The sequence below is a fragment of the Zea mays genome, chromosome 3 (genome assembly GCF_902167145.1).
Source record: "Zea mays cultivar B73 chromosome 3, Zm-B73-REFERENCE-NAM-5.0, whole genome shotgun sequence".
NCBI classification, from domain to species: Eukaryota; Viridiplantae; Streptophyta; class Magnoliopsida; order Poales; family Poaceae; genus Zea; species Zea mays.
Genome location: NC_050098.1, coordinates 8,993,507 through 9,005,617, shown reverse-complemented (window position 1 = coordinate 9,005,617; position 12,111 = coordinate 8,993,507). Strand labels below are relative to the sequence as shown.

The 12,111-nt window shown below is 52.5% G+C and overlaps 2 protein-coding genes across 4 annotated transcripts; one reads left to right on the top strand and one right to left on the bottom strand.

Annotated features, from left to right (window-relative positions):
* Window positions 1-1,475: 1,475 nt before the first annotated feature.
* LOC101027179 (histone-like transcription factor and archaeal histone family protein) lies at window positions 1,476-2,306 on the top strand. Its single transcript, NM_001279758.2, has one exon. The coding sequence runs from the start codon at window positions 1,562-1,564 to the stop codon at window positions 2,171-2,173; it is 612 nt and encodes a 203-aa protein (NP_001266687.2). The 5' UTR covers window positions 1,476-1,561; the 3' UTR covers window positions 2,174-2,306.
* Window positions 2,307-4,238: 1,932 nt separating this feature from the next.
* On the bottom strand, window positions 4,239-7,536 carry LOC103649661 (uncharacterized). Of its 3 annotated transcripts, none has more exons than NM_001328392.2 (6): window positions 7,325-7,536; window positions 6,375-6,546; window positions 5,855-5,987; window positions 5,661-5,778; window positions 4,641-4,744; window positions 4,239-4,535 (listed from the first exon to the last, which is right to left on the bottom strand). In NM_001328392.2, the coding sequence occupies exons 2-5, from the start codon at window positions 6,382-6,384 to the stop codon at window positions 4,682-4,684; spliced, it is 324 nt and encodes a 107-aa protein (NP_001315321.2). In that variant the 5' UTR covers window positions 6,385-6,546; window positions 7,325-7,536; the 3' UTR covers window positions 4,239-4,535; window positions 4,641-4,681. The 3 variants fall into 3 exon arrangements, with proteins under 3 accessions (NP_001315321.2, XP_035821941.1, NP_001361319.1); NM_001374390.1 differs by having other exon boundaries at window positions 4,281-4,535; window positions 6,375-6,551; window positions 7,325-7,504; XM_035966048.1 differs by lacking the exon at window positions 7,325-7,536 and having other exon boundaries at window positions 6,375-7,311.
* Between the last annotated feature and the right edge of the window lie 4,575 nt (window positions 7,537-12,111).

Genomic DNA, 12,111 nt, shown 5'->3' with positions numbered 1-12,111 from the left:
CGGAATCGAGGTCTTGGTGCTTAGGAATGTTGTAGGAATGCTTGGTGTGCTCCTCCATGCGCCTAGGGGTCCCTTTTATAGCCCCAAGGCAGCTAGGAGCCGTTGAGAGCAATCTAGGAAGGCTGATCTTGCCTTCTGTCGACTGGCGCACCGGACAGTCCGGTGTACACCGGACACTGTCCGGTGCCCGATTTCCTTCCAAAAATGGCGCAGTCGACCGTTGGCAGCCTGAGAGCCGTTGGCGCACCGGACATGTCCGGTGCACACCGGACAGTCCGGTGCCCCCTTCTAGCCGTTGGCTCGGGCGCTCGGCCACGTGTCCAGCGCAGATTGCGCGGCCGACCGTTGGCCTGGCCGACCGTTGGCTCACCGGACAGTTCGGTGCACACCAGACAGTCCGGTGAATTATAGCCGTACGTCGCCGGTGAATTCCCGAGAGCGGCCAGTTCGTCTGTGAACGGCTCACCGGACAGTCCGGTGCACCACCGGACAGTCCGGTGAATTATAGCCGTACACCGCCGTCGAAGTCCCGAGAGCAGCCTGTTTGCTCGAGCCAGCCTGGCGCACCGGACACTGTCCGGTGCACCACCGGACAGTCCGGTGCTCCCAGACTGAGCAGAGTCTTGGCTGCTCGAGCCAAGACATTTCCAATTGGATTTTTCCTGTTTCCAGCACTTAGACACAATACATTAGTCCATAAAACAATGTACTAAGTCTGAGAAACATACCTTTATCCTTGATTTGTACTTTATCCACCTTTTTACACTTAGACACTTGTGTTGGACACTAAATCACCAAAATACTTAGAAATGGCCCAAGAGCACATTTCCCTTTCAAATACGAAACATTTTTACTTTCATAATTATTAAAAAACGCCATACAAAAACTAAATTATTACGTAATTTTACAAATAACGATGCATGCAACCTCGTAATTATCAATGATCATCTACTATGTCAATTATCACGCTAATGATGTTTACAAAACAAAACAAAAAATTATGAATATGAATAATTAAACCCAAGTGCAGAGCTCTTGCGTTGCGGTGGGTGGTGGAGGGAGTTCGAACGTCCAGCATCGGCCTGAAGCGACTTGCTTGCCGCTTCTCACGGGCGCAGAGATAACAGCTTCGGTAAAAAGCGTTTGCACGAGAAGCCCGTTAAAATCTAGGTGTTTGGTTTAGCTTCTAGCTTCTGGCGGCCAGAAGCCCCCCAAAAGCTGAACCAAACAGGAGCATACTATTATGTATAAATACCTGGTCACAACTCACAACGTCTAGAAGGAAGGAGCAGTAGTGGGCCTAATGAGCTGCTTTTTTTCTCGGATAAAACTAAATGGGCTTTCTTCACCTCACGAGCCCACTACGGCCCCTTTCAGGCTTCCACTGTTACTTTAGCTTTAGCCCCGTCAGACGGCGCTGCCTGCGGGGTGCGGGCTGCAGCGATCGAAGTTGGGATCGCGCGGGAAAGATCCCCAAATTCCCCGCCATTTTTTGCCAACCCATTCACACCGACGAATCCAGCGGCGGCGGATCACACCAACCCAACTGCAAGCCCTAGCCATGTCCCCCGCCACCGCCGACGAACCCAGCGTCGCAATGGAGGAGCAGCCCGGAAAGGAGAGCGAGGAAGCCGCCGATGCAATGGAAGAGCAGCTCGGAAAGGAGAGCGAGGAGGCGGCAGAGTCCGCCGAGGAAGTGGGGCAAGTCGAGGAGGAGCCCGAGGAGGGCGTCGACCCCGCCGAGGCAATGGAGAAGGCTGGAGAGGAGGCGGAGGCCGAAGAGGGGGCGTCGCTGCGGCCGGCGCTGCCGGTGGGGAGGGTCAAGCGGATCATGCGGGTGGACCGGGACATCAAGAAGGTGACGAGCGAGGCGGCGCTGCTCATCGCCGCCGCCACCGAGCTCTTCCTGGGCAGCCTCGCGACAGGGGCCCACGCCGCGGCGGCGCGGCGCAGCCGGCGCACTGTGCGTGCCGTGCACGTCCGCGCCGCGGCCCGCGCGCACCGGCCCACGGCGGACTTCCTGCTTGACTGCCTCGCTGCCGAAGAGGAGGCTCCCCGCGCCCGCCAGACCGCAGGATCAGCCCGCGGCGGCGGCGGCGGAGGAGGAGGGAACGCGAAGCCGCTGCCGCGTGGGACCCGCCGCATCGATGCCTTCTTCCAGAAGGTTACCTAGAGGTGTCTCTCTCTGCGTACGTGCTTCCATATTTTGGTGATCTAAATGTTTACTTCAAAATTCTATGGGTGCTGTGATGAATGTATGAACATGCAATTAAATTACGCTTTTCTGTTCCTCTGATTCGTTGTCATTTTGCTTATTTTCCGGGATTTCTGTGTGTCTGTGTGAGCCCATACCTTGAATTGTGCAGCTGCTCCTACGATGCAAATTTGATGGCAATTTGGCTCTTCTCCCTTGTTATTAGGCTGTACGGGTCAATGTGCACATCACTTTTGGGTATGTTTAGTACTAACACATGATGACAAGGAAAATGTTTTCTACTAGGGCATGGTGCTAGCTGTAAGGTTGGCAGTTGGCATTAGCAATGTTTTCTAAATTCTATTGGAAAATTGATGACTTTTTTTGTGCACCATAATTCTTTGAGAGTTTGATATGAGGCTCACTTTGTAGCCAATGTGTCTATAGCTAGGAAACCAAGGCGTGTCGGTATCATTCGAGCAAGCAGATAGCATAACTGCGATGGGACGTACTACACTACACCGCCACAAAATTTGCATTATGAATTCTGCGTCTGCATTTCAGAATACCAGATTTTTTGAGTGTTCGCACAGGACACAAGTTGAGCTTATGTTTTAGGCTTTCAGAAATATTATGTTCTCATCCACAATAAAGTGCCAACTTGAGCGTCAAGCAGAGTACTGACTACATCAAACGGCTACCTGGCCCTTTAACGGCAATTGTATGTACCAATTCAGGTCAACTTAACTGCATCTCATTAGGAGTAAAAGGTAATTACTAAACGTGAAATGGACAAAAATAGTTGTTGTGTGGAATGATTGATTAAACTAAGTTATTTGATCAATTTAATAAATTGCTGGATCGTTACACTTCCAATATAAACGAAGACACGAAAAAGATCCATAAATTAACGGTGAAAGCGTTGACAAAGGAAGGAAACAACAAAAGAGATGAAGACAATACGACGAAGAGGAGTAATAGTTTATTAGTTTATATTTATGAATTGTGTAATTTTATTTTTATATCTAAGTAATATTTTTGTATTTTTATTATGAATCATGTAATTTTATGTATTTATTTATGTAATAAGATTTGTTTTATTTTAATAAAACGACGTGTTTCATATCAACGGGGAGTCCATAAAAAAAGGATCATATAGCGGATAGCTGTAAAGTGAGGGTAAATTTAAAGACTGTATATTTGGAATGTTGAACGGTTGAAGTAGATAAACGTGGATAAGAGTCAATTGAAAGATTGTCGCTGATGGAGGTGACAGTAGCTGCCTCATGCGGCGCTGTGTACTTGTGTTATCCTTTGCGTCATATGGCAGAGCTCTTAGGCTATCCGCAACCGTTCCCCCTAAATTTTTCCCCCTATATCACTTTTTTGGGTCACATCATCAACATTCAACCCCCTATTTTTTCATCTCCCGCAGCGGTTCCCTCTAAATATTCCCTCTATATCCCACTACACTATAAAATATCATTTTTTATACATACTTTTCATCTACTATAAATTTTTTATCTACTAACAATTGAAAGCGGGCCCACGTGAACAGTGTTTAGAGGGGGGAGAGAGATAACGCCAGAACGAGGGGGAGAGAGAACGTTACCTCTTCGTAGAGCGCTGGCTAGCGTCCACCGCTGCGGCGTTGGGAGGCGCCCGGTAGCCGAGCTACAGGGCAAGGGGAGGGGGCGTCGCGCCGCGTCCGTTGCGGCCAGTCTTATACCTCCGCTCTCTTTGCACAGCTAAACGACAAAAAAATCGTACTGTTCTACGGTGAGAGCGAAGTAAATTCACAAAAAAAATCGTACTGTTCCACGGTGAGAGCGAAGTAAATTCTAGTCTTTGTTTTATATTAAAATGTGAGAGCTAAAAAAATTCTGCTTCTCGCCGCTCCCAACCTGCACCCTATTCTCCAACCCCTCAGAAATCAATTCACGACTATTTATCAAACGGTTTTTGTTAGATAGATTCACTTATGTTAGAGAATCATGAAGGGGAGCTCTGTAAAATGAGCCCTAAAGGTTGCCAAGACAGCATGAGTTCAGAAGCATCGCAGATCACGGAGCACACAGTTTGCGATAGAGCAATGATCATCCTCGTTGATAGACAACAGCAGCCGACAGGTCAACCGACAACAGGGACGGTTGCAGCATTTAAATCAACAACTTGATATGGTGATACATGAAGGATGATTGCAACTATATGCTACTATCACTGAAATTACAAGTTCCTTCTGAATGCCAGGTCCAGCTACCGCGTTTTCCTCGCTTTGGGTTTCAGATGATCTGTGCCACAGAGAGCGATGTATGGCTGCCAGGACTGTGAAGATGAGTGCCTGCAAGGAATGATCGAAGTGAGGCTGTTAGATTGGAATCCAACCAGAGTTTTTAGGGCTGTTCAGGAAGCAAGCAAGATTTTTTTTTTCTTTCCCAGCACATGCCTGAGTACGCATTTCAAGCAAGCGCAAGTTCATTCCTCGTTTTATATATAGATTATCAGTGCCACAGAGAGAGCGATGAGTGCCAGGACTGTGAAGATGAGTGCCTGCAAGGAACGATCAAAGTTAGGATGTTAGACTGGAATCCAACCAGAGTTTTTAGGGCTACTCAGGAAGCAAGCAAGATTTTTTTCCCCCGAGCACATGCCTGAGTATGTATCTCAAGCAATCGCGACGTATCTCAAGCAAACGCAAGTCCATCAGAACAAAAATAAAGAATGCAAAGAACAATAACAAGTCCAGTGATTCAAGTTCAAACATTGTGACACCAGCTGTTAAGCACCGCTCAATTTCTTAGCTGGGTGTATGGTTATCACCTGTCATAGACCCATTTCCTTGCCAGAACTTTGACTAACGTGTGCTGAAGGAATTGTTGGCCACATCTTAGAACATTGTTTGGCGAAAAGGCGTGGCTGTGTTTCTATAGGTCCAAGGGCACAATTGTAACGAATCACTAACCAAAACCATGGAATCATCATGTAATCAGACCGTTTTTTACCTATTAGTAAAATGGCATGCAGCTCTCTTGAGTGTTCGAGGAAAGAAAGGAATGGCAATGTCTGGTAGTGATCCAAACATAGCCTAAGGTCTATTGCACCATATAAGCAACAATATTTGATATTCAAATAGCCAAACAAAAGCTACACACATCCGTGGTATATATAGGACCTTCTGGCAAATATGAGAAAACCTACAGCATAGAGTATAGTTTTTAAGGGAAATTTTGGTTTAATCACCCAGATTTGATACAGAATATTTAGAGCAATTTATTAGAAAAATTGCCAACACGCTGTCAAGGAAAACTACAAATCAACACAAGTGAAAACATATCGCTATATCAAACTACCAGGACACATGATGCTTTATGAACATGAATAGTTGCACTTGTACATGGAAACACATCCACATCTATTTTCTTCATAGTTCATACTGGGAAGTAACATGTTCAGGGTTAGGACGAACCGCAACAGCTGATGCAGCTAGCCCAGGGCGCTCTCGAGGATCTTTGTTGTAGTACTTGCAGCAGTAAAGAGTGGTTGCAAAGTACCAAATCAAAGGACACAAGAAACCTAAAAGAAAACTGCAACCACAGTATGCTCAATGGACAATTGTGAACCGAAGTTTATATGAAGACTGGAGTAGTAAAGCATACTTACGAAGACCATCCTATCCCACAACCACAGCAAGGAAGCCGCCTCTCAAAGATTGTCCACCGTGGGTTTTCTTCATCTCTGAGTAGTGTATACTTGCCAGCACACCCTTGGCAATGACAACATTCATCCAAGTGTGCTATGCAAAGCAAAGGAAGAATATGATCAGTAACTGAAGTTTCTTCCTAAATCTGGAAATTTAAGATAATGAACAGAGCCAGTATCCTACATCAAGTCTAAGTGTTAATGAGATGCATTTTTTTTGAAAGATGTGGCAGGAGCTCTGCCTTTCGATTAAGATACGAAAGAGTGTTTATGTACAGTAGACCAAGCGCCTTCCAGAGGCATGACAAAGAGGCCCCAAGAGGAACACGCAGCCATGCTGATGTTTACACATGGCAGGTATAATAACATCTAATTCTGAAGGTAACAGAAAAGCACAATTCTACAATGACGGACTCTGATGTTGCAAAGGTGCAACAGTCAATTGATCCACAAGAAACAATATAAAGTTGAAAATTGTTACCTTCTCCCATTTATTCTACAGAAACCCTGCAAGGAAAGTGCCAGCAGCTTTAATACAAACAACTGACAACTAGATCCCTCCCTGACAGTGACTAATTCAACAAATTTTATCACAAGAATTTTTTGCTACAGGGGTACATCAAACATGCAAGTTCCCCTTAATCTTCATGACGCTGCCCTGGAAAAAAAATACAAACATGAGTAAATTGATAGGAACAAATGCATGAAAATCTATATATTCCTCTGTAACAAATAGGATCATAGGCACAGATGCATGTCCCTTGCAATTGATAGGACCATAGGAATTAGTCCTACATAAATCAGTAGGTGCCGTGTCTAAGCTTTAGAGTTGGTTTGGTGATAAGGGAATTGAGAGTAATTGGAGGGGGAATTCTCAATTCACTGGTCACCAAACCCACCCTTACGCTGTAATTCTGACCGGTTTGATGACCGGGGAATTAAGTGATATTGAAGGGGATTGAGGGAGAAAATGAACCCCCAATTCTCTAGTCACCAAACCAGCCCTAAGTGTGTCTTGCTTCTTGCATGTCCTGCCGTCAGTTTAAGTTTGGAAACACAGTTGTCAGTCTACAATCTTGAAGATGTAATTCTGACCGCAGCAATCCTTCCTTAGATAAGTAACTTGGGTAAGCAATTTCATCGAACATGTTGAGCTCACTGCCTGCATCATCGAGCTGAGTAACAGCTATGAACTGACAATATCGCACAAAAGGACGCCCTCCAGATTCTATTACTCGACCCACCGCACAGAAAAATTAGTAAGCTAAAACTCGCAGCTCGAATCCAATCCGCCTCCGCGCTAGAATTCAAGAACGGGAACAGACAATCCCGACGACGGCTTCGAATCCCAATTCCCAACCAAAGGATCCAAGACACGCTCCCGCAGGGGGGCAAGCGCTGGAACCGTGGGGGGAAAGGTAGCAGACTTACGTGGAGAGCGAAAAGAAGAAGCCTGCGCCGCCGCGGTCAAGACGACAGACGCCGGAGGGATTTTATTAGGCAGCGTTTCTTGGACGCCCGGCGCCGCCAGGTCTGGCTCCTAATCCCCTATTCTCCCGGCGTTGGGGTCTGACCCTGTGAGGGGAAAGAAGGAAGCGGAGAAAGCGCGATGCGGCGTTTGCTTGGCTTGTTGGAGACTGTAGGATGAATCAGGCCATGCGAAGCCTGAGAAAAAACTCAACGGTGTGGACGGCGACTGCGCGCTCGCGCTCGCTCTCCCTCTCGCTCTGGCTGGCAATCGGTACCCCGAAACCAGACGGGTAAAAATTCTATTAGGGCACAGGTATGACGGGTTTTGATACTCATAGTTATTTTATTAGGTCATTTGTTATACCCATCGGATACGGTGGGCGTGGGTATGTTCTCTGTTGCCTCATATCTGCTACCCAATGGGGAACCCGCTAATATATGACACGTGGATCCGGATTCAAATATTAAGTATTGTGTATTGAACAATTAGATTTGAAGGCATGATGTTGTCCACGGTTTTGTAGAATCAATGTTATGTTTTGTGTGATTTGAAGACATGATGTTGCCATTTAATGTTGAATATTGTTGAATCTGTGATAAAATTATGTTGGGTTCGATATATTTGTTGTGCTGGTACTTATTTTTACGATTTAAATGATCATGTCTATCGTAATGTTAATGGGTATGTGTCGGGGACCATAATTAGGGGTACCCTCAAGACTCCTAATTCTCAGCTGGTAACCCCCATCAGCATAAAGCTGCAAAGGCCTGATGGGTGCGATTAAGTCAGGGATCAGTCCATACGAGCGACTCGATCATGCCTCGCCCGAGCCTAGCCTCGGACAAGGGCAGCCGACACCGAGGGATTTCCGTCTCGCCCGAGGCCCCCCTCCAACGGCGGACACATCTCCGGCTCGCCCGAGGCCTTGCCTTCGCTAAGAAGCAACCCTGACTAAATCGCCGCACCGACCGACCAAATCGCAGGAGCATTTAACGCAAAGGTGGCCTGACACCTTTATCCTGACACGCGCCCCCCGGCAGAGCCGAAGTGACCGTCGTCACTTCGCCGCTCCACTGACCGGCCTGACAAAAGGACAGCGTCGCCTGCGCCACTCCGACTGCAGTGCCACTTGACAGAGTAAGACTGACAGGCAGTCAGGCCCTGCCAAAGGCACCATAGGAAGCTCCGCTCTGCCCGACCCAGGGCTCGGACTCGGGCTAAGTCCCGGAAGACGGCGAACTCCGCTCCGCCCGACCAGGGGCTCGGACTCGGGCTAAGTCCCGGAAGACGGCGAACTCCGCTCCGCCCGACCCAGAGCTCGAACTCGGGCTAAGTCCCGGAAGACGACGAACTCCGCTCCGCCTGACCCAGGGCTCGGACTCGGGCTCGGCCCCAGAAGACGACGAACTCCGCTTCGCCCGACCCCAGGGCTCGGACTCCGCCCTGGCCTCTGTCGAACGACCTCCGCCTCGCCCGACCCGGGGGCTCGGACTCGGCCTTGGCTATGGAAGACAGACTCGACCTCGGCTTCGGAGGAGCCTCCACGTCGCCCAACCTAGGGCGCAGGCCAGCCACGTCAACAGGAAGCGCCATCATCACCCTACCCCAAGCTGACTCAGGTCGCAGAGAACAAGACCGGTGTCCCATCTGGCTAGCTCCGCCAGATAGGCAATGATGGCGCCCCGCATGCTCTGTGACGACGGCGGCTCTCAGCTCTCTTACGGAAGCAGAAGGACGTCAGCAAGGAACCGACCGCTCCGACAGCTGTCCCTCCGCCAGGCTCCGCCGCTCCTCTGACGGCCACGACATCACACCAGCAGGGTGCCAAGATCTCTCCGGCTGCCACATCGGCATGTACTTAGGGCGCTAGCTCTCCCCCGCTAGACACGTAGCACTCTGCTACACCCCCATTGTACACCTGGATCCTCTCCTTACGCCTATAAAAGGAAGGACCAGGGCCTTCCTAGAGAAGGTCGGCCGCGCGGGGACGAGGACGGGGCAGGCGCTCTCTTGGGGCCGCTCGCTTCCCTCACCCGCGTGGACGCTTGTAACCCCCTACTGCAAGCGCACCCGACCTGGGCGCGGGACGAACACGAAGGTCGCGGGATTTCCACCTCTCTCACGCCCGACTCCGGCCACCTCGCTTCCCCCCTTCGCGCTCGCCCACGCGCTCGACCCATCTGGGCTGGGGCACGCGGCACATTCACTCGTCGGCTTAGAGACCCCCCGGTCTCGAAACGCCGACAGTTGGCGCGCAAGGTAGGGGCCTGCTGCGTGTTGACGAACAGCTTCTCGTCAAGCTCCAGATGGGAAGTCTCCAGCAACCTCTCCGACCCGGGACGGTGCTCCGTTTCAGGAGCCTTGAGTTCATGTCCTTCGACGGCAGCTACGACATGATACTCCTTCCACCGCCGCGCGACAACGACAATGGCGGCCGACAGCCCGCCCGCCGGCGGCGGAATCGACGACGCCTTCCCCGCGTGGTGGAAGAACAACATTCGAGCTCGTCCCGTCCTCTCCCCCGCCAAAGGAGGAGGAGGCGGGGCAACCAAGGCCAAGCGGGAGGTCGCGCCTCGTCGGCTGTCGAGCGAGTCGACATCCCCAGCGCCCCAACGGGGGGCGCGTCGGGCGTCGACCTCGCGTTTGAGACGAAGGCGAGCGCCGTCTCCCCGCGACACGCCAATCCTGAGCAAGTGGACGACGCCAGCGCGCTCGCGGAGAGCTTGCAGGACGTTGCCCTCGTACCTGAGACGACGGTGCAATCAGTCCCCGACGTGACTATGTCGCTGCTCGTCGACCAAAAGGTACCGACCGATTCCCATCCTACGTCATTTCGACTCAGCCTCAACCCGCCTAGCGACCTTGCTTTGGCGGGCGCTCTCGTAGAGGCGAGTGCAACCCCTCTGGGGTTTCGCATGCGGTCGCCTTGGGACCGGCTGACGGACGTCTCGACCTACGGACCCTCTGGGTCCGAGGAAGATGACGATCCCAGCATCTGTTGGGATTTCTCTGGATTTGGCAACCCCAGTGCCATGCGGGACTTCATGACCACATGTGACTACTGCCTCTCCGACTGTTCCGACGGTAGCCGCAGCCTCGACGACGAGGACTGCGGCCCAAGCCGCGAATGTTTCCACGTCGAGCTAGGGGATCCCTCCGAAGGCAATCATCTCGGCATGCCGGGGGACGGTGATCTCCCTAGGCCGGTGCCTCGCGCTGACATCCCGCGGGAGCTAGCTGTGGTCCCCGTTCCGGCGGGGGGTCACGACCCACAGCTCGAGCAAGTCCGCGGGGCGCAGGCCAGGCTCGACGAGGGAGCAGGAGCGCTTGAGCCGATCCGCCGGGACGTCGGGCAGGTATGGGCGGGCCAACCCCCGGCCGGAGAAATACGTCACCTGCCCCAGGGTCTCCAGCACCGCGTCGCCAACGACGTCAGGGTCAGGCCGCCACCCGCATCCAGTGGGGTCGGCCAGAACCTGGCTGCCGCAGCGATGCTTCTCCGCGCGATGCCGGAGCCATCAACCACCGAGGGTCGGCGAATCCAGGGAGAGCTCAAGAATCTCCTGGAAGGCGCTGCGGTCCGACGGGCCGAGAGCTCTGCCTCCCGAAGGCAGAGATACCCCTCGAAACCTCATGCCGCGACTTCCCGATTCATGCGGGATGCCTCGGTCTACACCGGGCGCACGCGCAACACCGCGCCTGTGGCCCCGGGCCACCTCGGCAACGAGCACCATCATCGGGACCGTCGGGCCCACCTCGACGAGAGGGTGCGTCGAGGTTACCACCCCAGGCGTGGGGGACGCTACGACAGCGGGGAGGATCGGAGTCCCTCGCCCGAACCACCCGGTCCGCAGGCCTTCAGCCGGGCCATCCGACGGGCACCGTTCCCGACCCGGTTCTGACCCCCGACTACTATCACAAAGTACTCGGGGGAAACGAGACCGGAACTGTGGCTCGCGGACTACCGCCTGGCCTGCCAACTGGGTGGAACGGACGACGACAACCTCATCATCCGCAACCTCCCCCTGTTCCTCTCCGACACCGCTCGCGCCTGGTTGGAGCACCTGCCTCCGGGGCAGATCTCCAACTGGGATGACCTGGTCCAAGCCTTCGCCGGCAATTTCCAGGGCACGTACGTGCGCCCCGGGAATTCCTGGGACCTCCGAAGCTGCCGGCAGCTGCCGGGAGAATCTCTCCGGGACTATATCCGGTGATTCTCGAAGCAGCGCACCGAGTTGCCCAACATCACCGACTCGGATGTCATCGGCGCGTTCCTTGCCGGCACCACCTGCCGCGACCTGGTGAGTAAGTTGGGTCGCAAGACCCCCACCAGGGCGAGCGAGCTGATGGACATCGCCACCAAGTTCGCCTCTGGCCAGGAGGCAGTCGAGACTATCTTCCGAAAGGACAAGCAGCCCCAGGGCCGCCCATCGGAAGATGCTCCCGAGGCGTCTACTCCGCGCGGCGCCAAGAAGAAAGGCAAGAAGAAGTCGCAAGCGAAACGCGACGCCGCCGACGCGGACCTTGTCGCCGCCGCCGAGTACAAGCACCCTCGGAAGCCCCCCGGAGGTGCCAACCTCTTCGACAAGATGCTCAAGGAGTCGTGCCCCTATCATCAGGGGCCCGTCAAGCACACCCTTGAGGAGTGCGTCATGCTTCGGCGCCACTTCCACAGGGTCGGGCCACCCGCGGAGGGTGGCAAGGCCCGCGACGACGACAAAAAGGAAGATCACCAAGCAGGAGAGTT

What these genes read in the sequence shown, in the direction of transcription:
- LOC103649661 (NM_001328392.2), bottom strand. An exon ending in TGTGGGATAGGATGGTCTTC is followed by an intron (nt 5,779 to 5,854) that starts GTAAGTATGCTT and finishes CTGTGGTTGCAG; the next exon opens with TTTTCTTTTAGGTTTCTTGT. An exon ending in TAGCTGCATCAGCTGTTGCG is followed by an intron (nt 4,745 to 5,660) that starts GTTCGTCCTAAC and finishes CGTTCCTTGCAG; the next exon opens with GCACTCATCTTCACAGTCCT.
- LOC101027179 (NM_001279758.2), top strand. Translation starts at nt 1,562, where the DNA reads ATGTCCCCCGCCACCGCCGACGAACCCAGCGTCGCAATGGAGGAGCAG.